The 25,741-nt window shown below is 44.6% G+C and overlaps 1 protein-coding gene, 1 long non-coding RNA gene and 1 pseudogene across 3 annotated transcripts in view; 1 reads left to right on the top strand and 2 right to left on the bottom strand.

Annotated features, from left to right (window-relative positions):
• Nucleotides 1–1,600: 1,600 nt before the first annotated feature.
• Nucleotides 1,601–2,948, bottom strand: LOC142854061 (3 beta-hydroxysteroid dehydrogenase/Delta 5-->4-isomerase type 1-like; annotated as a pseudogene).
• A 4,394-nt stretch (nucleotides 2,949–7,342) lies between these two features.
• Nucleotides 7,343–14,018, bottom strand: LOC142853901 (3 beta-hydroxysteroid dehydrogenase/Delta 5-->4-isomerase type 2-like). The gene is made up of 3 exons (XM_075979056.1): nucleotides 13,853–14,018; nucleotides 9,687–9,851; nucleotides 7,343–8,499 (listed from the first exon to the last, which is right to left on the bottom strand). The coding sequence occupies exons 1-3, from the start codon at nucleotides 13,995–13,997 to the stop codon at nucleotides 7,688–7,690; spliced, it is 1,122 nt and encodes a 373-aa protein (XP_075835171.1). The 5' UTR covers nucleotides 13,998–14,018; the 3' UTR covers nucleotides 7,343–7,687.
• Nucleotides 14,019–17,700: 3,682 nt separating this feature from the next.
• Nucleotides 17,701–25,741, top strand: part of LOC142853900 (uncharacterized) — a 59,202-nt gene continuing 51,161 nt past the window's right edge. For both annotated transcript variants that reach the window (XR_012911284.1, XR_012911283.1), the window contains exons 1-2: nucleotides 17,701–17,828; nucleotides 20,510–20,656. This is a non-coding gene — a long non-coding RNA (uncharacterized LOC142853900). The remainder of the gene's footprint in view (nucleotides 17,829–20,509; nucleotides 20,657–25,741) is intronic.

Genomic DNA, 25,741 nt, shown 5'->3' with positions numbered 1-25,741 from the left:
GTCTGAGAATGTCCCTATTCCATTTCCTGGCTCTTGCCGCAGGTCCGGAACACACTCACCACTCAGATGGGTCTTCTGGAACCAGGTTCCCGGTTCATCAGGGACCTCACTGACAAAGGGCCTACCTTTGTGCAGGCAGGCTACCAAAACAAAGGAACCCCTACTGCCCTTTGCCACCAGCACCCTTCCTAGCACCAAAACAGACTCCCTAAATCCATTCTTGAGAACTTTTATGAGACTCTAGTGGATTCACACTACAGTATGCTTTTCCACATGACTTGGTAACTTTTCTTAGTACAGCATGTCCATCTTGCTTCTCTCTGCATCTGCTCACAACTCCAGACTCGATCCTTCCTCTTCTCATCTTCCTCTCTGTGTTAGGTAGTTTCATCAATCTCTTCCTGTCCAGCTACGGACCAACCAGCTTTTCACTTACAATGAGAGCGATGTGTATTTGCATTGTACAAAGATGGTTTCACAGCACCCTGTACTCAACAGTGGAGGCCTGCTCTGTGAGATAGAACCCATGCCTGATACCACACAAATGCCCAAGAACCTGAGGCTAGATAGACCAGGGACCTAGGAGAAACCAAATATTCTTCTGTTAATGAAATGTGGCAATAAAATGAGTCCTAATGACTTCTGCTATGCTCATAGATCAGTGCCTTGCTCAGCCATCATCAGGGAAGCTACATCCTGCAGTGGATGAAAATGAATACAGAGATTAACAGCTGGATGAGAAGCAGAGAGAGTGAGAGACCTTGGAACACTCAATCCTAAATGGGCTGTTTTCAACAAGTCCCTCCCTTCAGGACTCAGGGAACTGTGCAGAAGAAGAGGTTGAAAGATGTTAAGAGCCAGAGAGAATGGAAGACATAGGGAAACAAGGCCTTCTAGACACAGCAGGGCTCACACTCATGCGAAGTCATAGACACTATGCAGTAGCCACAGGGCTACACCGGTCTAAGCCTGACTGAGCATCGGTGCTCATGTCCACCAGTAGTTAACCAACACAAAACAAACTCAGTGGTACTTTTGGAGTTGTTTATTTAAAACTTTACAGATCTTTTGTTCACATGCTATGACTTCCAATTTTGTTTTCATCTGTGCTCTGTCTGTGTAAAATGTGCTAATGAACAGGACAAAGAGGTGACTACTTACAGGAGTGTGGATGCTTCCTGCAGAAGGCTACACTAGAAAGTCTGTACATACCTGGCGTCATGTGAGAACTTTTCTCATAACCAAACACACGATCTCTCCACTCTCTAGTCCTATCTACTCTAGCCCTTCCTCGAGGCCACATGCAATTAGAGTAGAATTGCATAAAGTAGATCATATAGAGTGACTGGACACTCAGAGATGGGGCCCATGAATCTTCCTGCCCATTCTTCTGCAAATCCATGTCAGTGGTTGACTATTCCAGGTGGACTGATCTGCATTTAGGAACAGTGAAACTTGGTAAGATGGCTGTTGTTTGGCTCAGAGGATAGCCCTGTACAGCTGAAATAGAGACTGAGAACATCTTCTGACTAGGATCATTTGTTAAGGCAAATGTGGCATCCCAGGTGTTCCTCAAGATTTCTCTTGATTCTGCAGAGTATCACATGTGGGACTGGGTAGGGGATAGAAGCCAGGAAACCTAAGTGGGTTCTATCAGGAAGCAGCAACCCATAATCCGGAGCTCTGTTGTTCCTCTGACTAACTGGCAACAGGATTCAGAGGGAACACGAAGGCTTTCAAAACTGTTTCCCTGATGAACTATGTTGACTCCTTTCCAAGGAAAGTCAGCTAAGAACAGGAGCTGGTGATGCAGAAGGGTCTTTATCTATCTGTTGTTTCATTGGTTGATTAATAAATAAAACTGCTTGGCCTGATAGGTCAGAACATAGGTATGCTGGGAAGACAGAACAGAATGTTGGGAGGAAGAAGGCAGTGAAGTAAGGCACGTAAGACAGACGCCATGCCTCTTCTCCCCAGTCATATGCAATGGAGCCAGTCGCCAGGTCAGACATGCAGAGTCTTTCCCGGTAAGACACCACCTCGTGGTGCTACACAGATTATTAGAAATGGGTTAATCAAGATGTGAGAACTAGCCAATAAGAGGCTAAAACTAATGGGCCAAGCAGTGTTTAAATGAATACAATTTGTGTGTTGTTATTTTGGGGCATAAGCTAGCCAGGTGGCCTGGAGCTGGGTGGCAGGAAGCAGCCCGCTGCTCCTCATTACAAGCTGGTACAGCAGGGATAGAGGAGGGCTCCAACTGGAATCAAGGCAGAGGCCCCAGCCCTTGCTCAGAGTGTAATTTAAATCATCACATCCTTGGTGAGGAGTTTCATCTGAGATGTAGTAGAACTGTCCTTGAATGTTTGATGACTTCTTGGTGGTCCCTGGCAAATGTGTGCTCAGGCTGCAAAGCCCACATATTCTGGGTTGACTGTGGAGAATTTGACAGTAATGTCCATAATAGCATTATTTTTGAGGGTCCTGATCATTGACTCAGAAAGGAATGAGATTCCCTCCCCAAAAATGTATGTGGATCTTAAGGCACAAGTATGCAAAGTGCCACCATCTTTCAGGGTGTGCCCATTGGCTGCCAACACTACCTTCTCAGCCATCTTTTTGCTGTATGGCTATGGATCAGACCATTTATTTTCATGTTGTTCTTGCTCATGGCCATTCAGTATGATCTCCTCGTAGGAGCTGGGCCCTGCAACCTCAACCGAGCTGGTGTAGATGAAGGCTGGTACACTAGCCCAAACACAGGCCTCCGACAGCTTCTGGGTATCTAAGCACAGACAACACTCTGTCTGGGTCAAGAAATGACCCAAGGAGTCCACATGATTCCTGTTCCTTTCCACACTAATCCCAGCTCCCTGCTGCATTCTTTGCTGTTTCTGGATCAGAAGGGGCTTGGGCTCATTAGCAATAAAAAAGGAAAATGGTGACATGTGCTATCTGCTCATCATGGTTTCTAGCCTTCCAGCCTTTACAGGTCTTTCTCTGTCTGTCTTTCTGTCTCTCTCTTTCTCTCCCTCCCCCTCTCTCTGATTGTGAACACACACACACACACACACACACACACACACACACACACACACTTCTGACAAAGTACTTTGATTCAGAAAAGAACAAAGTATTTCTAGTCTTTGCTTTGTCAATACAGTTTTAAAAATGACAATATGTCATTTTGTTATTGGGAAGCAATTTTTTTCCTTTTCTTTCTTTCTCCTTCCCTCCCTCCTTCCCTCTTTCCATTTCCCCTTTTTCCTTCCTTCCTTCCTTCCTTCCTTCCTTCCTTCCTTCCTTCCTTCCTTCCTTTTCTGAGACAGAGTTTCTATTTGTAGGAGCCTGTCTGAAACTCACTGGGTAGACCATGCTAGCCTAGAACTCACAGAGATCTGCCTGCCTCTGCCTACCGAGTGCTGGGATTAAAAGTGTGCACCAAAACAACCAGGTAACAATTTTTAAATTACCAAAAAAATGTAGTCTCTGGCAAGGACAGGCGAGAATGCTAACGCTACAGTGCCACACACAGTTTTACAGAGGTAATTGCACATTAGATGGACATTAGAATGCTGGAACTGTGGGGATGACAGAAATTGTCACAAGCACCATGCCTAGTGACCCAGCAAAGGTTGCTGAGCTGTGTGGAGATATTATACTTTCTATGACTTAGGCTACCTTGTCTTCAGCACTGGAGACCCCCTCTTCTATGTTTTGTGCTCTGAGATTTTTGTTTCACTTCCCAAGGTTTTCTTTTCCAGTTTCCTCTCTGTTTGGCTTTGCTTTAGCAACTCCATCTCCACTTTCATGTCTTGAGCTGTTTTCATCACATCCTTGACTTTACCTTTGTGTTTTCATAGACTTTGATGAGAATTTTTTCATGTCCTCTTTAAGGTCCTTGAACATATTCATAATTGCTGCTTTGAAGTCCTTGTGTTTTCACACTGGTGCCTAGGCCTCTGGGTTTGTGATGACTGACGTGATTTTAGATGTTGATTTCTGGTCTTTGTTGTAGGGGTACTTTGTTGTTTGGTTTCTGTTGGCCTCTTTTGACATTAGGAGAGGGTGGAGGCTGTGGGTTTCCTGGTAGACAGTGCTTCTGCAGGTTGGTGGGTGGCAAAGGGTAATAGAGGTGGGTTATGTAAAATGCCCAAGAGGGGCTCCAGGAAAGAGCCAAAGGTACCTGACTACATCAAGAGATGGGGTGCTCAGGGAGTGGGAGAGTGGAAGTCACCTACCCAAGTCCACTAGGGTCCCAGTTAGAGAGCTTTTGTAGGTATAGGTTGCTAACACAGAGGTGTTGGAGGAGGGGAAAGCTGGATCTGCTGCAAGGTTCCAGGAGTCCCCAGGAAAAAGAAGGGGGAAGGGTAGAGGGGATCACCCTGCAAGCCTGTTACTTCCTTTGAAAGTGGTATCTTCTACTTTTTGCAAATATCTAATCTAGGAACAACAGATAGAGTTAATATAATTTCCCCCTTTGTCTCCTTTGACAATTAATTCTCTCTCTCTCTCTCTCTCTCCAGGGTTTCTCTATGTATTTCTATCTGTCCTCGATCTGGCTTCTTTGTGAATGAGGTTGATCTTGAACTCAGAGATACATCTGAGAAGTAATTGCCTGTGCTAAGAATTAACTCCTAAATGCTAACATTTTAGCCCGAGTGAGTTGATTAAGAACCTTCCCTAATATATTTATTTTTTGAGAAGCAACAGAGAAAAGAGAAATGGACTGGGGCCTATCAGACAGAGACACAGTCTCTGCATCCATTGACAACTTCAGCTTAAGGGCTGGTGAGATTGTTTAGCAGGAAAAGCCTCCTTCACGAAAGACTATTAATCTGAGTTCAATCCCTGGGATTAACTCCAATATGTTGGCCTTTGTCTTTTATACACACTGCTGTGGTTCATAGGCACACACACACACACACACACACATGCACGCACATACAAAATAAATAAGAAATGCATAATTTAACAATAATGTTCATATACTTATACATACACATTTACAAAACTGACTTTAGGTTAGATACAACAAGAACTGTAACTTATACTAGGCAGAATGAAAAGTTCAATTGACACAGATATATAGCCATAACAGATACCCAAATCATTTACTTTTCAGAACTCCAAGGGTAGATGAAGTGTGCTGAATGCCTTGTTTTAGTTTATTTTATTAGAGGATCTTCTCAGAAGGTGAAGTGAGACTGAATGCTGGATGGGTGTTGTGGAATCATTGAGGTGCAGTGCTTAGTGAGGGTTCCTCCCCAGAGTGCCACGAAGGGCTAGGCATTGTCTTTTCATGTGTGAGGAGGGCCAGATCCTAAAGTATATGTGACAAAGCTCAGGATATGGGGTGACAAAGTCCTGTAGTTTCTTCCATACCAGAAATGGGATATATTCTTCTGCTATGGTTCCCTGTGAGGCCTGTGTAGGTCATGGGGTCAGATATCTGACACTTCAATTAAGGGTTTTGTTCCTCCTTACAAGAGTGGGCTGGAGGGGACATTCGTAGAGAGAACTATTGTAACTACATTGTTCTTTCCTTCATTAGGCCAGTCTTCACAGACCCAGACACAAACTTATCAGGCTCAGAAATGCCATGTTATATAGAATGTTAGTGAAGGCTGTCCATTCCCAGGGCCTCTAGGGGCAGAGCGGCAGGCTCTGGCTAAAGCTCACACTTGATCAACCCAAACCCCTGATTTCTGTTTGTCATAAGCCACCTCGGGGAATTACAAACGGATTTGTAGAACACAAACTTCCAAAGCCCCATTCAGCTTCCTTGCACACCCAAGGGAGAGAGGGCCAGTGCTGCGTTCAGCCCCAGGTGTGGAATCTTAAACCCATGGTAGGGGAGAGTGTCTGCATGGATTCTGGAGTCTGGGTCCTGTGCAGTTCAGGCATGAGGAGAAGAGACTCCCATGGGACAGCAATCCTGATGCACATGTTTCTTACCCAGAACTGTATGCAATGTGTTCCCATGCCCTGGGGCCACTGCCTTAAGCAGAGGGTCTAAGAAGCAGGCACTCTTCACTGTGAAATATTAGTTAAAGATGTGTTACAGTCCTTTATGCTGCTCTATATTTGTTTAATGATGCAAAGATGTGTTGCTTTCTTTAATGTTCCATTTGTTAAACTCTTTAAAATGGTGTTACTGTGTCTGTCTAAGACACCTGATGGTCTAATAAAGAGCTGAGTGGCCAATAGCTAGGCAGGAGAATGGATGAGCTGGACTGGCAGGCAGAGAGAATAAGTAGGAGGAGAAATCAGGGAAGAGGGATGGAGGAGTGAGGAATGGAGAAAGGGAAAGGATACCAATCACCCAGCTACACAGCAAGCCTCAGAGTAAGGCATAAAGAGAGGTATACAGAATAGAGCAAGATAAAAGCCCAGAGGCAAAAGGTAGATGGGATAATATCAGTTAAGAAATGCTAGCTAAAAACAAAGCAGGCTAAGGCCAGGAATTCGTAAGTCAGAATAAGTCCCTGTGTTAATTTGGGAGCTGGATGGTGATCCTCAAATATAAAGAGTAAAACAACAACAACAACAACAAAAGCAACTACACTTTCACATTTTTTTTGAAACCAACAAAGGTAAGTGAGAAGATTTAGAATTCCTAAGAACAGCTTCCGAGAACTTTCCAACCACAAACCCAATAGCACAGCTTCCTTCCAAATTAGGCCATGATGGAGCCCATTGCCCATTCTCAATATCCCCTTATAGGCAGTTGGTGCCACCATGCTTGGAAAAGGGGATATCTCTCTCACCTCCAGCAACTTCTGCCAATCCCAGTGTATCAACCTACAGCTACCCTCTGCTGTCTAAGCTTACACACAACTGGTCCCAGGAGTCTGGGATTTGAGATACAATTCTCTGTGCTTTAGAAACAGAAAACTCTGAGACATTAGGTTGCCAGGGGAAGTGGGTTTCTTTACAGTTCTGTCCAGAGCTAGGGAGAGAAACATTCTTAGCCTCTGCCCACTGTTCTCCTCCTAACAATTTTACAGGAAAACTGCAACACAAACCATCAGACAGACACGTGTAGATTTAGCTGTGAGGGAAGCTGTGACTCTGACAATGTCCATTGGAGGGAATCTCCTCCTGTCCCCGCTGGAGAATCTCCTGGAGCCATTGTGACTTTAGCCTTGCTTCTCTCAGGGTTGTTCCCTATTCCATTAAATACAGTCATCTAGTCATCTAGGACACCCCTGAGACAAGGGGCAGGGATTAGTCTCATATCCCTCACCCTGCCCTGATTTTCCTCTGTCTGCCTAAGATCTCCAATCTTTTTCTGATCCTTGTCTGGACAGGGTAGAGGAATAGAACAGAAAAGCACCGATTGCAGATAAAGTATTAGCAAATATTTATTGTTCCTTTACTTGATTTTTATAAAGCAGTGGGAAATTTCTCAAAATGAGACATATGTTATGGGGAGGTTAAGCAACGAGACCTCTCAGATCCATGGGGTCTGAATAGTTTGGAATTAGGAGCCGTGTGCTCTGGGCTGGTGCTGAGGAAAGCCTGTGGCTGGGGCAGTGACCGGCAAAGCTGGGGTGAATGAGGAAGAGACTGAGTTGGTCTCTGTGTGAAAGGGAGGCCGCAGGACCTGGGTTGTGCCTCTGTCCCTTCTGGAGGACCTGACAAATATTTCTTGAGGGCACCCAGGGCCATGTCCCTGCCATCGTCACTGAGTCTTTGTGTTCAGTGTCCCCTTGTGCTGCTCCACTAGTGACCCGATCCACTCTGAAGTTTTCTCCCTGGCTTCCTCCCAGCTGACAAGAGGCTCATAGCCCAGATCTCGCTGAGCTTTCTTGTAGGAGAAGGTGAACACAGTATTTGACACTGTGATCAAGTGGCGATTGAAGGGAGGCTGGTAGTTGTAGATTGGACGCAGCAGGAAGCTCACCACTTCCAACAGGAAGGCAAGCCAGTACAGCAGGGGCAGGGGAGGGCTCCAACTGGAATCAGGGCATAAGCCCCATTTCTTGCTCAGGTTGTAATTTAAATCATCATAGCTTTGGTGAGGAGTGTCATCTGAAATATAGTAGAACTGTCCTTGGATGTTTGGTGACTTCTTGGGGTCTCGTAGGCCCCTGGCAGCCAGAACGTGTGCCCAGGCCCCATTGCTCACATACACTGGGTTGGCTTTGGAGAATTTGCCAGTAGAGCTCAGAATAGCATTATTCTTGAGGGCATTAATTATTATATCAGAAAGGAATCGGCTTCCCTCCCCATAGATGTACATAGGCCTTAAGGCACAAGTATGCAAAGTGCCGCCATCTTTCAGGGTGCGCCCATTGGCTGCCAGCACTGCCTTCTCACCCATCTTCTTGCTGTATGGGTATGGATGAGAGCTTGTGTTTTCACGTTGTTCCTCTTCATTGCCGTTCATGATAATCTCCTTGTAGGAGCTGGGCCCTGCAACCTCAACTGAACTGGTGTAGACGAAGGCTGGCACACTTGCCTGGACACAGGCCTCCAACAGGTTCTGGGTACCTAAGCACAGACAACACATTGTCAGGGTCATGACATAGATAATCCAGGGGGTTCACCATGTCCACACCTTCATAATTCTTTTCATCTTTAGTGTAACAGAGCAGCTATTACACATCACATCACATGCATTTTCTGTGCCCTGGTCTCCCAGCTACCATGCTATAACTTAGGGACAACAGTGGATTACAAAGAGCAAGAATCTTTAGGGTTTTATGCTCACTGCCCTGTGAGTGTTTGCATGCATGAGTGTGTGTTTCTTTTATTTTCAAAGGCACCTAGGCTTCTTGCTTGTCCATGCCTAATGAGTCCATGAAATAATTATACGTTCATTCATATAAATTCATGCTTTTCTTTTAAATGTACAGAAGCAGAAGATCATATTCTTAGATTATGAACAAGAATAGTTCTTTTTAACTAAGAACTGTTCGAGAATTAAAATGGTCCAAGGTCAAATCCAATTGTGTACAGGTGATGAGCATGTTACATAGACATTTCCTAGTCACAGCTTTTTTGTCATTTGATGATAATCTAAACTGTCACAAGGACAACTAGTCTGAGGTTTAGAATAATAATTGCTGGGTTTTGGGGGGAAGTAGAGATACAGCTGGTGTTCCAGATTGTATATACAGTGTTAAAGATTCTTGCTTTTGTCTGTGACTTTACTCAGTTATACAAAGAAGAGGTGATGAATATTCCTTCTAATTTTCATTCTGGAAGCCAGCACTGACTGACCTCATCTGTTTCTCTGGGTAGAAAACTAAGAGGAGCTGAGTGTTCCCTGCTGGGAATTCCCATAAGGGCAGACCCTTGTGAGGCCTGAAGCACTCTCAGAACTAACAGCTTGCCTGCAGGGTCTAGGCTAGGTCTGACCCTAGGGAGGCACTGGGTGGATGGCTATCAAATGCCTGGGGTTGGAGTCCAGTCTCATGGACATGAAGGACAACGGTTAGCTTGAAGTTGAAGTGGCATAGATGTGATTTACATCCTAGGTCACCCACTTTCTTTCTTTTTTTTTTTTCACCCACTTTCTATGTGCTGAGCCATAGCCTTGTAACAGCCCTGAGCTCTTCCAGCTGGGTCTGCTGAGCAGAGACATTCAACTCAGTCATGTTCCCTGATGAGAGATCCCCTTCCTGATCTGTGTTGACACTTTCAGCTTCCCAAGTTTCAACTTCCAAATACTGTACCTTTCAGATTAACATCCATGACGGTCTCTCTGGAAATGTCACCCATGACATCAATGATGGCCGCAGTGTGAATGACAACAGAGATGCCTTGGCAGGCTCTCCTCAAGTACTGGGCATCCAGGATGTCTCCTTCCAGCACGGTCACCTTGGTCTTTGTCTGTAGGTCTGTGGAACACACGACAGGTCATTGGGAGGCTTTTCTGTGGGCTGGGATGTTCCCTGTGCACAGATGTCAATCAGTTATCTAGGTTATCGAGAATTGCTACAGTAGCAAAGTCAGAGAAGAGGCCTGATATATGGAAGGAAGTAAAAAAAAAAAGCATTCTTTCCCACTGCAGGAAACAAACCAGATTAGCAAGCAATCAAATGTGCCCAGGGTGTGAAATTGGTTCAAGAAAGTGGGGGGAAGTTGATCCATTCATCAAGGAGAGTCAGGAGTTAATGGGGGTGGGGGACTGGGAGTGTGACGGGGTTGGGATAGGAGCGGACTGGGTAGAAGTGAGATTAGCAATCAGAATGTCTGTCCCAGGGTTATGATGAGGAAGACCCTGTTCCTAGCGGAGAGGAGTAGAGAAGGAAGTCACACAGATATGAATCTTAGGGATGTGTCTCCCCCCATACTCCCCTTGTCAAAGCCTGATATTTTCCGGGCTTGTGCTGAGCACAAAAGGAAGAGGGAATGGAGCACCAATTGCTTGTCTTAAAAGACCCACGAGAGTAGAGGTGCCGGCAAGAGAAATAGGATAGGCTCCCTGGCAGGGAGTGGCGCACACCTTTAATCCCAGCACGTGGGGGGGGGGGTAAGGGCAGAGGCAGGCAGATCTCTGTAAGTTCAAGGCCAGACTGGTCTATAGAGTAAGTTTCAAGACATAGGATGGGTTCAGGTATAGGTACAATGGAGTATCTCCTACGAGATATTACCAAAAACCCAGAAGTCTATGTTGCAACAGGCTCTCCAGGGACTCCCTTACAGCCGTCTATGCCAAGGCAGTAGGTACAATGCCAGTACCTTTGGGTTCCTCTGCCACCCACAGAGAGCACTGCCTGTCATTTTGCCACTCAACTCTCAAAATGAACTGTGTGCCAGTGTGACACACGCTGTCTTCACCAGTGCCCTGTGTTTGCTTTGGCTTCTTAATTTGCACCCAACTTTCGGAGCTTCCTTATTTCCTCTCCACACTTCCTAGAGCCTGGCCCTCTGATGAGGAAAGTGGGGGCACAGGTATGGGGGCACCAACTGAGGGACCTCACTTGACCTATCTCCACTGGCACCTCTAGCCCCATTCTCTGGGGTTGCTTGGAATCAGGTTTTCAGAGGCGGATTAAAGTCACTGAACTGAAATTGCCAAGGGAGCCAGATAGCAGCTAGGAGGGCAGGAGAAATTCGGAGCTGAGGAAACATCTCCAGAGACACAAATACCAAGGTTTGCTAAGTCTCGAATGAGTGTGTCCTCTCTGCAACCCCTCCTCTCCTCCAGCAACTGCAGGACATCCCTGAAGGACAGAGGGGCAAGCAGGGGACTTCTCAGGAGAAAGCCGGTACCTAGCAGAGGGTTAAATTCCCAGATTATGATCCTATCTGCCCATGTCATCCATCTTCTCTTTCACTACTGATTTAGACAGACTGGTTCAGGGATGTCGCCTTGACAGGACAGGAGGAATCCAGATCTCTATTAACATATATTCTTATCCATGAGCTATTTGGAGACCCCGAGATCCCAGGAGAAGCCTCTAAGAGTGTTTCCTGTTGGAGCCACAGCTGCAACCTTATCTAGGAGACCAGGGTGTGGCAAATATTGCGCAGCCACCTGGTGGAGTGTTGCTCTCATGAGAATTGTGTCAGAGAGAGAGACCCCAGGAAACTTCTACTCACAGAGAGTGTGAAGCGCATAAAGGTTGCAGCTAAATTTCCTGGGCTCCCATTCGATTGGTTGATTTTAGCTGTGCTATTTGGGCAAGACAGTTAACTTCTGTATCTATTTGTCCTCAGAGATAGTGGCGGGGGCGGGGGGAACACAGTAACTACATTCCAGGAAGGTTGTACAGAGCTAATGAGCTATTGCCCCAGAAGGCACCAGAGAGGCTGGCACAGAAAGCACACACACGGACAGGAGTCTCAGCTCTTACCGTTCTGCAGGGCCTCTATCCATTCCCCCTAACGGTACTCATGGGGCGCTCTTCCTCCAGACCAAGGCCTGGCTACTTACAAATATTGCTGAGATATTGGGATTCTAGCTAATAGAATTGGCTGTGTGTTCGTACGTGATTTCTGGAAGCAGCATTCAAGCCAATAGAGGAGCAAATTGACCTTGGAAGAGGTCGGAGATAAGGAAGTAATGTAGAGGATTAAGGGTTCTCTCAAAGGGTTGGGGTGGGGCGGTCCTGTGTGTAGGGCAGATCCCTAAGTATTTGACGTTTACCCTTGATGCTGTGGAGGAGGTCAAAGAACTAGCTTGAGGCAAATATAGACAATGGGAAACACTGAAGATTCTGGGGCCAAGGCAAAATTAATTGAGAGAACCTCGGGCTTGATCTGCGATCCTCATTAATCAGATGACGTTGCTATAATCATCTTTATTTTTCCAGCTCAAAGTCCTTGCTGTCCAGGTGAGAGTGAGCCTCCTTTCCTACTTTCCCTGCAAGGCTTGTTTAATGACAGGGGTTGAAGAGGTGGTTAAAATATCCCATGAAATCAGCTCGTCCAGTTGTACCCGAGATAACAAATTGGCAAAGGAATAAAGGCCTGGCCCAGTGAATTCTGCCGTCTTTTTCTCAGTGATGACAAACAGCAGTGAGGAACGATGAAGCGAATGTAAGAACAGCCCAGGTGAGGCATGGGCTGTGCTGCTCACACTGGCTTTGCGTTGGTCCCTTGGTGTGACCTCGAGCAATTGCTCAGAAAACTCACTACCTCAGAGCTCAGTCTCCGTCTCTGTGTTTTCCTGGCTGCCTGGCTGCCCCTCCTCCTTTCTTATCTCTGCCTCTGTCTATTCTTCTCCCTTTTATATCATTTTACTCCTTTTATTTGACCTCTACCCAAGACACTAAAAGAACGACACCCCCCCACCCTCCACCCACGCCCCCACTGCAACAGAGAAAACCACAACAAAACAAACAACTAGATGGGTAGCAATTAGGAGAGACAGGGAGCTAGCACCAAAACCTCCAGCTTAATAATCTTTATGGATATTACCTGGCGATTGGCAAGTCTGCATTGAAGAGCAGACGGGAGAGATAACCCGTAGTCTTCCCCAAGTGTACAGTGTTTTTTATGCTGTGTGGTCTGTTTCTTCCCGATTAATGTGGACTGGGAAGTGTTATGACTGCTAGCGTTTTTCATTTACTTGACAAGGGAGGAGCCCTCCAGGCATCCAGTCATCCAATCAGCTATGGTTATGCAGTCACGTGCCTAAAGAGTCCAAGACGAAGAATATAGAAATGAAGGTTCCAGACATAAGAACGGGGAAATGGAGAAACATAAAGTTGTAAGCCCAGGAGAATATGACCAGGATGTCAGCAGCTTTCTTAGCAGCTTAAGGATTGACAGTTAAGAGTGGGTTACTTTGCTTTACAACCCATAGCTCTGTCTGCAAGGCTGAAGCGGCCCTGTGCAAACGCAGGGCCGGCTTTTAGATAACCCCCCAACTACTCTTGACTAACAACTGATGTGAGCTAAGTTAACCTTTAATGGGATATACACGACTTCTTGGCTGTGCATTATCCCTTACCCTTCCCTGCTATACGCAACTGGCATTATCAGGGGAGGGGCAGAGCTTAGGTAAACACCATCAGAAAGCGCCAAAGAGAAACAATGGGCAAAGTACAAACATTAGTTTAACTGAAAAACCCTGTTAATGGAAGTTATAAAGAAGGCAATTTGTGTCTGAGTTTTACCTCAAGATTGTAGAAATTCTTCTGTTCATGCCTAGTGCTTGCTTCTTGCTATAAAAAGGGGGAGTTCAAAAGTAGCCCATCACCACAGCCATGCAGATTCATCTCCAACTGTGGTCTCTCAGCTAGATGAGAAGCTTTGTGTACCCCACGGATATTTTTTTTCTTTTACTGGAATAAAGTTTGCTTCTGGTTTAATAGACTTTGATGGGTGTGTCCCCCATCATTGTACAACCTTGTGGACCCAACAACACCAGATCCTCAAGTTGACTTACTGAAAAATTCCTCCTTGGTTTCCGGCCTGAAGACCTTGTCCAGGACTCTGACCTCTTCCAGATCCTTCTCCTGCACCAGCAAGTGGACGACCCTCTGGCCCAAAAACCCTCCTGCCCCTGTCACCAGGCAGCTCCACCCGGGCATGGTCAACACAGGAAGCAGGTCCAGTGAGAGATGACTGAAAAGAGAGAGCCAGGGATGACTCAAGCCCAGTTTCTCCCACCAACGTCTCCTAACTCAGATGGCAAGACGCAGGAAGGTTTCTCCACAGCACTAAGCAACGCGTTTCAATGTATACCCAGAAACTGTAAGGCCTTCAGGGTGTGGTTGTGTCCCAAGATTTCTGCTTTCCCAGATGCCTGTTGCAAGCCCAGGGTGTGCTTCGGACAGGGCCCCAAACTCACTGCACACAATCAAGTTACATAAGCAGTTCGCAGAACTCGGAGAAATGTTTACTTTGTTGGCTACAAAAGGTGAGGCACAAAGAAAGAGATCCAGAGTTTTTATGTCCTTGGGGAATATCCTCCAGGGACCTGAACGGGTCCGGTGACCTGGACACACAGGAAGCCTGTCATTGGGCATCTGTTTTGACGACTTCATTTATGGGCATACTGGAATCATGTACAATTTTGCTGAAACAAGATAGGATTCAGAGGATCCAAGTGTTATCTGATTGGATGGGTGACCTCGTAAGATCTGTCTTTTGAAATCCCTCAGCATTTCTTCCTTGAGGGTGTGGGACAGACGATGTTTGGACTAGGAAGGCTCTGCCCATAAGGTACAACCCATTTTGGAGTGAGGTTTGAATCACATACCATAGAGAAAAAAACACATTTAGGGGATAATAGCAAATCCACAGTCTGATATATATATATATATATATATATATATATATATATATATATATATATATAGGGATATATATATATATATCCCTAATCCCTAAATCCCTCATGTCAAATAGAAATGTCCTCAAGAATCTGCCATATCGATGGAATTTTATTTAACCTTTATTAGTAAGTTCCATGCTTTATGCTATGTGAATACATTTCGAAGGCCAGAATCAGCCAGCACACTTCCTTTTTCCTCGCCATCAGGTTACAAAGCAAGGTTTTTTGCAAACTTACACTTTCATCTTTCCAGGAATCTTGTGTAATTGGGTTATGACATAGTACTGTGTCTTACTCTAGATTCGCTGGAGGTGTAGATGTAAGGAAAGATCCCCTTCCAGGTAGAGCCCAGTTATTCCTTTCTCTTCTCTCAGGGGCTCCTCCTTTTCTCCCAATTCACCAACAGCCAAACATTTTCAAGCTTGGAAGGGACATTAGGTGAGGCCACTTGCTCATCTAGATTGCATGCAGCAATGGTAGCCTAATAAATAGCCTCTCTCCCACATAGTAGTAGGGTTAACTACATCTTGTAGAACTGGTGGGCTATCTGAACCACTAGCCAAGATAGCAGCACTCACTGTTAATCCCAGCATCACCCACACCTTCAGAACTCCAGGAAGTGTGATAGAAGTTTCCATGGACACTGTCCCTAGCACAACACTTTCAGTCGCTTGAATCCTGGTCCTCAGATAGTAGCCTTGGTGCATTGGGAGCTGATCTTTGAAGAGATATGCGAAGCAAGAATGTTACACAATTGCACACATTTGTGTGTGTACTCACTTGTGTGCATGCGTGTACACACACACACACACAAACACACACGCCATTTTCCTAACCTCTGATTTGCATGGCGATCGTTTTGTACACCAGGCTGGAGAAAGATTTCTCTGTTAGAGTCACCCTCTGCTCCCATAGAAGCAGGTAAAAGTGACAAGGAGCTCGGGAAAGGCTGGAAAAGATACCTCTTCTGTGAGCCTTGTCTTCATCCCACCACTGTTTCCAGTTGGCCTTTATTAAGAATTCAGCAGCACATTTTGCTCTAGGAGGACTTCATCAGGGAGCACGGCTCAGCTAGAAATCCCTCCCTCCTCAACCAACACCAAGAGACCAACATCAAGAAAAAGTGGTTCAGTTTATCATATAATTCCAGTTTAAACACTTCAAGTTTGTCACCTTCTCATCTCTTATATTTAAATGTTTTAGTGCCAAGTTAATTTCCTGAGTGTGTTTTTCAATCCAGTCCACTAAGCTGCTCACCCACTTGGAGGATAACCCTGTGTCCATTTTGACCAGGTAGAGCCTGCCTTCTACAGCCTTGCGTCCTGTCCTAACCCTAGTGTGTTCGTCTCTGTGCAGTTTTTAGAACCAAATCACTCTGCTCGATCAGCTGCTCTCCCAATCCATTTGGACAACACCCATGAAAGAATTTCTTCACGTTACACCTTCCTGCTTCCACCGTCTCTTGCTATCACCTTTCCCGTTAATGGATTGTGCTTTTGGTGACCAGGAGACAGAAAGAGAACCCTTGTTGTGTTTGTGTGGTTTTTCTTGGAGGCACTGCTGACAGTGGAGGTCTGAGGTCAAACCCAAGTTGCTGTTCTGAGCTCCGTCAAGCATCAGTCTGCCCCACTGTTCTGGGTCCTTTCCTCTCACGTCAGGCACCCTCTGTCTGCATCAGCCTGACCCAGCATTCTCTGCCAAAAATGGCCAAAGTTTCACCCCTTTCTTACTAGTCTGTGTGTTTCTGTGCACACAGGGACACAATTCCCCAGCTGTTGTAGCCGTCTCTAAGTTTCAGTGATAACTTTAAATAAATGATTGTGAAATGGGTCCTACAGGAAGAAAACAGGGGATGGAAAAAGGGCTGTCTACAGCCATGTGCTTACCAGGCACCTTTCAGGACATATCAATATATTTATTTCCTCTCATATATTGACTTTTCTCTGATATGTTGATATTATATATAAACCAAAGAGAAGGGCAGTTACCCACGACAATGAGCAACCTGTTTCTGAGAATCACCTTGTCACCTTAAGCAAGGTGATCTTTCTTGGGCAACACTGCAGAAGCTGGCCTGGGACAATGATCAGTTAGCTCACATCTTGACAAGCATTGCCATAACTCTGTTTACCTATGGCTCCTATAGCAGCTCTTCCTCTGCTGATTGTGAGCTCATAGCAGTACCATGAACATGAACTTGGGGCTCAGTGAGCGCTGTTATCTGTTTTCCTTCCCCCGTCCCCCAGAGCCACGTAGAAGAGATTTTTCTCCCCTTTGTTTTTTTTAGCAAATACTTGTTTCATTAATCGGTATGTTAGGATGGCTGCTCCAGTCCAGGTTTTTAACTTAGAAGTTCTGGTGACAAAATGCTGTGACTGATGGTGGATGGTACCATCCACAAAGAGCATGCTTGGTAGTTAGTAAATAGATAGCTTGTGTGTTTGGGTCGGGGTTCTAGAGGGCAACAGAACCAAGAGGATGCCTGTCTATCTATCTATCTCCCAGAATTTATTAAATCAGCATTAAAAAGAGTAAGAACAGTTAAGTCACACCTCAGGAACTAGTGGCTACCTGCTTCTTGAGGCTAAATGCCTCAGCAGTTTGAATGGTCCCATAAGAGCTGTGGGGAGACAAACTGTACTTACGTAGCCTCAAGGCCGGTGTGTCAGTAGTCCTAACCTGGAGCTGGAAGTGTGGAAGGTTTCTGAGACCCAGCTGGTCTCCGGTTCACGAAGCAGGCTGGGAAAAGATGGTTTCTGCTCTCTACAAGGGAGCCAGCAGCAGCACTGCCTGTCAACTCCGATGCAAGAAGGAACCAAAGCCAGCACTGGGCCAGATGTTCCTCCTGGACAGGGCGTTTTTTTATTTGGGCTGCTACCAGAGGGTGCCGCCCACAATCAGGGTAGGGCTTCCCACATCAGTCAAGGTAATCAGGGCACTTCGTTGAGTGATTCTCCTTTGTGACAAACTGACACTAAAACCGAGGTCGGAACCAGCTGAGGAGGGCTTCTTTTGGCGGAAGGCTACTCTTGAGCTAAAGAGAACATCTTGTTCTACAGTCCAAAGACCTGCCTAAGATTAAAAGGTACAAAAGAAAATAGATTTGTTTAACTTTAAAAGGAAACCAAAACATCTTACAGAAAGGGTTTTCCATAAATCTGCGGGGAGTCCCTTTATTTGTCTTATGACGTCTAATTTTATATCTTTAACTATAGATAAATCTAACTTTAAAAGGTTTTGAATAGTGATGGTCAGCTCTTTCTTTGTTGTCAAGGTTAAGGGTGGAATCAGGCGGAGTGCTGTGAAGGCCACATGAAGGCCCAGCAGAGGGCTACAGCTGGATGTGTTTCTGTTGATTGGAAGACAGCGTGGTGGGGGGGTCACTAGGCTTCAAGAGATCTTAAGATCTTAAGAGGGCTGGTGGCTATCTTTGCACTGTCCCCTTTCACATTTTGGGTATATTTTAGAGGCTGGAGAAGGTTTGCAGACTGAGATTTAATATATGACCATGACCACCGGTCTATGTCTCCTGCTTCGATGTATAGTTCCATATTCAATCCTGTGGATATTATCCTTAAAACGACACAGAGTTGGGAGGGGCAAGAGGCAAGTGTTGGGGCAGGGATGCTTGGGCAGTGTTTGAGGAGAGTGGTTGGGGATGAATATGATCATGTTTCACTGTATATGCATATGAAATTCTTAAGAATAAAGAAAAATTAGCACAAGAACCCACTATATGCAACCAAAATCACTGTTTTAAAATCTAATTTCTATCTATGTTTATGTAAATTTACACGGACGTTATAACAAAAACCTCTCAGCCCCACTTAAAGATTTGTCGAAGTCCTTCTATAGTCCAAGTATGGATGTCTAAATGATAAGGACAAAAAAGACTTGGATCTTAGTCCTGGAAGGTCAGTGAGAACCCAGGGGTGGGCAGGTGCCTCTAAAAATTCCAGCGTGAACAGATACCATGGAAGCACTAAAGGGTGAACATTAACCAGAATTTTCTTGGAAGAGGGGAACCATCGAAAAAAAGGTCTCTCATGCTTGAATGGTCAATAAGACTTTGACCCATCCCTGAAGATGGTGACGATAGATTACCTGCATCACCTAGCTATGGTTAAATTAGCAATTCAAGGTTTCAAGGTTAATTATTGGCCACCAACTCTGTCTTGAACACCAATAGGAAAGAATAATAACAACACCAAGCAGTTATGATATTTTGAAACACATACTACCAGGCCCGTACTAAGGCTCCCGGACTGACATCCTTCAGTTAGGGGCCCTATCTACCTACAGCAGAGTCAGTAAGTGACTGGTTTTAGTCATTCTCAAAGGGATTTTACTAGGTATTACTAACTAATCCAGTGGCTGTTAAACTCCATGGGTTACTAATGAGCTGCACCTGGGCAGGGTCAGCATTCCTTTCCAGAAAATGGCTGAAATAAGCAGAAAGAGAGCCCCTACGAGAGCATTAAACCAACTAAGTAAGCACCGATACTTTCCCTTTAAAGGGAACCCTAAAGGTCGGTTGCAATAACTAAGTATAAAAGTCCACGACACAGAACTTCCACTTTTAAAACTGTCCTGGTGGAAAATTGTAGCACGAGACAAAAGTTGGGGTTCAAACCGAAGGCCAGGAAAACAAAACAGCCAGCCACTGGTTCTTATCTCAGTCCGAAATGGCGATCCTGCATCTCAGAATGAGACTGTGACTGAGAGCTGTCTCTCCCCCATCTTATGTTCCTCTCCAGTGCTGGGATTAAATGAGTGCACCACTACCACCAGGTTTCTATGGCAAACTAGTGTGGCTACTGGGATTAAAGGTGTGTGTCACCACTGCCTGGTCTGTAAGGCTGATCAGAGCAGCTGTTTTACTCTCTGAACTTCAGGCAAGCTTTATTTATTAAAATACAAATGAAATATCACTACATTTCCACTTTTTGTCTAATATTAAGAGGGAAAGTTGTAATTAATGTAAGAAAAACTATATACAATAAGTATAATGACTATAAACAATATATACAGGTAATAACTACATCAACAATGTCTAGTCCATTTGCATTTGACAAATTCAGAGAAAATATTCCATATCTATCATATCTTGGTGAGTCCAAAGTCTTGTACCTAATTTACTTTCTATCATAACTTGCTTTCTGAGTCTGGTAAACTACAACTCTATCTAATCTTCAGCTTTCTCAGAGACCTAAGAAGGAAATAGTATTAACTGAGTATGCAGGAAGTGTGAGCAGACAAAATTCAAATGGAATATTACTACAGAAAGTGTCTCGGTGACATGCATGCTCCCCATCACTCCAGGCAAATTCTTTCTTAACTGCTATAAAATTCTTCCCAGGATATTCTGTCAAAACTAATTTTGTCTGGCTCTGACTACATAAGAGTCTAACTCTGTCCGATATTCCCCCAAATCCTCCATCACGGCTCTGTCATTCATCCACAGGCTCAGCATACTCTTCCTACCCTTCAGACAGACTTCACAATGTTCCCCTTAACTCCTGCATGGCTCAGACCCCAGGCAATGCACAGGGAACCAGTGGGCTCCTGGGACACACCAATTGATCATCCCTAGGTCTGTCCTATTTGCTGTCTGTTACCTCAGAGACCCTTATGGCAAGCAAGTCAGCGAATTCTTGTTGTAATACAGCAGGCTCTTGTTAACCTCTTCTCTTCTGAAGGGGCAGAATTTATTTACTCATTTATTTTTAATGCCAGGCATTCTGCCGTGCCTCTTCTCATGCCCAGTTTTCACAGGTCCTTGTTAGGCTGCGTGCCCACGGATGTAGCATTTCTTACTGTTCTTATTCAACTGGACATTTTCCCTCCCTGACACCTACAGTGGCTGAGTTCCTTTAAGAACTCCAAAGGCCTTCTGGCTAGAACAATTCTGAGGTACGTTGTCCAGATGGGTTTGGACGCACTTGGGGTCTTAGAGTTTCTATTGGTGTGATAAAACACCGTGACTGAAAACGAGATGGTGAGGAAAGCGTTTATTTCAGTTTACAGCTCCACATCAGAGTCCATCACTGAGGGAAGTCAGGATAAGAACTCAAACAGAGGAGCCTGGAGGCAGGAGTTGGTGCAGAGGTCATGGAAGAGAGAGTTGCTTATTGACTTACTCTTCATGGCTTGCTCAATCTGCTTTCTTACACCATCCAGGCTACCTGCCTAAGAGTTGCATTGCCCACAGTGAGCTGGGCCCTCTTACATCAATTCTCAATCAATGAAATGCTCTCCAGTCATGCATGCCACAGACCAATTGCTATGGAGGCATTTTCTCAATTTAGATTTCCTTTACCTACATGGTCCTAGCTTTGTGTCAAGCTGACATAAAAACTACCCAGCCCACATGGCTTTGCGCTTTTATGTCTTGACCTCTTGTTTGCTTAATCTTCTGATGTAATTGGAATATTCTATATAGTGAAACATTAAGCTACTATCTTTGGGATATCAACTATTACCATCAACCATGAAGCCTGTTTCACACCTTTGAGACTGTCTTGAATTCCAAAGGCTGTGACAGGCTAAGCCGTTGGTCTCTTGTGATGGTCACTCCTCTCTTCTCTAAAATACCCCAGTGCCTTCTAGGCCTGAGAGCCCTACAGCCTTATGGTAGATCAGCCACAGCAGCTATGACACCAAGACCCATGCTCAGCTCTGAAGCGGTTTCACAGTCAATACCTTGATGTTGGTGATATACAGGTAGAAATGTAGAGGTAAGTTCCCCACACAAAGCAAAGTGACTACATTTTGACCATCAGCCTAGGAGCTTGGTACTTTCTTTTGATTTGCTATGAGGCCTCTGCTCGTCATGGGGGTCAAGCACGTCCTAATACCAATTAAGATGCTAGTCACCTAGAATCACCCAGAACAGGCTAGCATAAAAGTTTGTCTCTTATCTTTGGATTCCGGGGAACTCATGTGGATCAATCTGTAATAAATTCATTGCTATAGGCATCAAGTTTTCAGCTTCCATCAGAGATGCAGACTAATAAATTAATATTTAAGATAATACATAAAAGTTACATTTATAGTACACTATAGGACTAGCCAGCAACCAGTTTTCTCTAGGTGATGTGGAATTCCCTTCTGTTTTCTGTGAATACCATTGGTTAATAAAGGAAAGTTTTGGACTTATAGCAGGGCAGAAGCTAGCTAGATGGGGAAAACTAAACTGAATGCTGGGAGAAAGGAGGCAAAGGAGAGAGAAGCCATGTAGCCCTGCTGGAGACAAACGTTGAAACTTTATTATTTTTGGGCTGAGCAGTCAGGAAACAAACAAGCAGCCTCCGTGCAACATGGAGGGGCCTCAAAGATAGCATACTTACTATTTCTCATAGCTACAAAGAACCATAGCCATAATTCAACAAGTTGTCTTGGTTTTTCATGTCCTTTGAAGGGTTTTACCTTGGGACCTGCCTATCTGGGATCAGATTGTTGATAAAAAATTTTTGTTGTTTTTCAACTCAGGTTGTTTTTCTGCTTTTAGTGGAATGGTGTTCAGGAAAGACTAGGTTGTGGTGGGCTTGAGGTGACACTTTCTTCTGTTAGTCTGTTGTTCAGGCACCAGGTTGTATCCCCAGACACCTACCGAAGTTGAGTACTGTCTGTAACTATAGTCATGGTCCAGCAATAAACACACCACACGGAGTGTGAGTTGACGACAAAACAATCATTCTGTAAATACAAAATGTTATAGGAAATAGAAGACGGCCCTGTCGTATGGTGTACATGGATTATTGTGAGAGAAAGTGAAGAGAGAGAAACAGTGGGGTAGTGGTTGGCATTAGGCTGTTTTACTAGAGGTAAAGAATGGAATGTGCACAGGAAGGAATGGCAAACACAAAAACAAAAGCAAGAGGTGAGATGTAGAGGTTCTGCTTAGAAGTAGACTAAAGAGAAAGGGGTCCTGATATGCACTAAAGCGATGCTGGACACGCTCATCTCTGACTAAGGAGGTCTACACGCAAAGGTTCTACAGTGTAAAGTAGTCTGTGTTCTTTGGGAGAGGAAACTTATAGACTATAGTGTGTGGACAAAAACAAAACAAAACAAAACAAAACAAAGGTGTGAACCACTGGGACCTAGGTGGCCTGTTACATTGACCATGTGTGTACTACAAATAAAGAGGAACTGAGGGGGACTGACTAGGGGGTTACCATCTAACTTCCTGGGCTAGAAGGGAAACATGGGGTAAGGTCCAGAGCATGAGTAAAGTCTCCAACCTTAAATGGTGAAGAAGAGCTCAGGCCAGAGTCGAGGTGGCTCTCCGACCTCAAGTGGGGGAACTAAGGCTGTGGTGAAGCCTAAGGAGGAAGGACAGCCTCAGATGATGAGGCAGGGCCAGGGCCTGGGCAAACACACCACCTGCAAACGATGAACCCAGTTTCTCTTTTTCTTACTTGATGGGTCCTTTCTGTCCTTTCAAAATTTAGAAGAAACTTTTAATATGTTTGTGTTCATGTGACTACACGTGTGTGTGTATGTGCTTATGTGTGGTATGTGTATGTGAATGTGCTTGCATGCGTATGTGCTTGTGCCGTTTAGCCTCTGGTATACCCCAAATGTTGTCCATCCTGTTTATGAAATAGGATCTCTCTTTTGCTCTGGAACTCTCTGACTACATCAGGCTTGTTGACCAGCAAGCCGTAGGGCTCTCCCTGACTCGAAACCTGTGACAGATGTTCATCACACACCGGGTAGAACGTTAGATTATGAGTGTAATCATTCCAGTATTTGGGTTATGAGCTAAATGTTCTGTTTTGATACTTTCAAATGCATAAGAAGACATATCATCTAAGCCCACAGAGCCATGTGGATAGTTCACTGTTTCTAAACTCTTGAGTTTTAGTTCATTTGAAAGTTCAACTATACTAATTTTGTAGGATAAAGAAAATTCGAGACAGAGACTATTCGTGTCTTCTGTGCCAATGAATATTTCAGGAATGTCTACATATTTAATAGAATGTAATATTGCAAGTGGGGAAGAAGTCAACAGAGAGACAAATTTCTCTTGCTTTATCATCACCTTGAATATCTGCTTTTTAAAAAAATAATCAGGAGAGTTTTATCAGAAGGAAATCATTTAAATTTGATTTTAGAGTAATTTAATCACACAATTTGGAATAGAGATTTAGACTTAAATCTTTTATCTGTTAATGTGAAGAAAAAAATGGCCATAGCTAGGTTTCTAAGCAAAATAGCCAACATAGACAGCACCGGGTTGGTTTTGATAACTCCCTTGTCAAGTCCAACAGGTGTGCTCCTTGTGATGTGGTGGGCATTCTACCATGCCCGCATAATGTCTGTTCCCTGTTGCAAAAAAGTAAAAAAACTTTGCAGCCCAAACATCTGTGTTTATATAACATGTCCTTGCTATGACCAGTTGAACAGAAGGAGATATGCGGGAGGAAAACACCAGAAAACCACCATGACCTTATGCCCTAAATATCATTAGAATTGAGGAGAAAAACATCTTGCCCTGAATTCCATTCTGGCATTTGAGAGAATGCGCAGCTGCCTGGCTGGGCAGCTGGGTTTAAGTGAGTGAGCAGGGGCTCCTTCCTGCCAGGAGAGCTGCATGCTTCTCTCTGGCTGCCAGCTTCGTCTTGTCACTTCTGCTTTTGTGGCTCCCAGCTTTTCCAGCTGTGCCAGCTGCAGGTTTCCAAGTGCTCCCAACTTTCCTTCCTAATGAATTATATATCAAAGGACATCCAGGAATCTGTAGCAAAAAACAGAACACATGTACACTGTATCCTAAATAATAAATACTGAAAAATGCAGGAAAGTATGTCAATAGTTTTGGACTTTTAAAATCATCCTTTGAAAAACATACTATTTTAAATAAATCATTTGGGGACTATATGCATGTATGCAATGTATTTTGATCATGTTCACCCCCACTCTTCCACCCAACTTCTCCAGGCTCTAAGTCCCTATCCCCCACCCCTTTCCAATGTCATATTCTTAGAAAAAACCCTACGCACTCAATTTGTGCTTCCCACCTAATTATGGGTGGTACACCACCCACCAAAGTTCGGTCAAGCTACTGGGAATCACATCCCCAAAGAAAGCTGACTTTGTCTTTCCTAGCAGTCATCAGCTGTCAAAAGCTTCTCAGCTAGAGGTGAGGGCTCTGAGCCCTTCCCCATTCCAAGATGTGATGTTAACTGACTTAATCTCGTGTAGGTTTGTAGAAGCAACCACAGCTGATATGATATTATAAGTACAATAGCCCTGTCACATCCAGGAAACAGTTTGGCTTGGTTTCTTACTGACCTTGGCTCTTACACTCTTTCTGTGGCCTCTTCCCTGGTGTCCTCTGAGGCTTTGAGAGATGGCCTCTGCATCAGCTTCTGCCTCTGCATTCCTTCCCTGTTAAGAGTTTCTGTCCTAGCTTCCTTTGATGATGAATAGCAGTTTGGAAGTACAAGTCAAGTAAAACCTTTCCTCCCCACCTAGCTTTTGGCTGTTGTGTTTGATCACAGCAACAGAAACCCTAAGATAGCGTGTGACATGGATGTCCCACTTAGAGGTGAGGGTGCCATGGATACCTGTTTTCTGTACTTTGACCAGTTGTGAATTTCTGTTTTGTTGTCCACTGCACAACAAAACTTCTCTGATGAGGACTAAGGGCTGCACTCGTCCTCGAGTACAGAGATATGTATTTAGAGAAGAGTTTGATACTATGTCTGTCTAGCAAAGTAATAATAGCAGCTTCCCCCCAATCCCATGTGCTCCAGAACCAAGGATTCTTCATCAGATCTACAGAACAAGGTATGCATTTCCACTTGTGTGTGGTCCTTATACCTCACAAGAATGTTGTTGGCTACTCCTATACCATTTGGGACAGCATTGCATCAAAGACATATGTATGTTTCCAGACTGGTTATTATTGTAGCTAACAGCATTCACAGTTGTATAAGAATGGTGATGCTTTCTTTCTCCCTGTAGACTTCATGACAACTTATGAAAGCT

This window comes from Microtus pennsylvanicus, chromosome 7, assembly GCF_037038515.1.
Source record: "Microtus pennsylvanicus isolate mMicPen1 chromosome 7, mMicPen1.hap1, whole genome shotgun sequence".
Classification (NCBI taxonomy): Eukaryota; Metazoa; Chordata; class Mammalia; order Rodentia; family Cricetidae; genus Microtus; species Microtus pennsylvanicus.
This window is presented reverse-complemented; position numbering and strand designations above follow the sequence as displayed.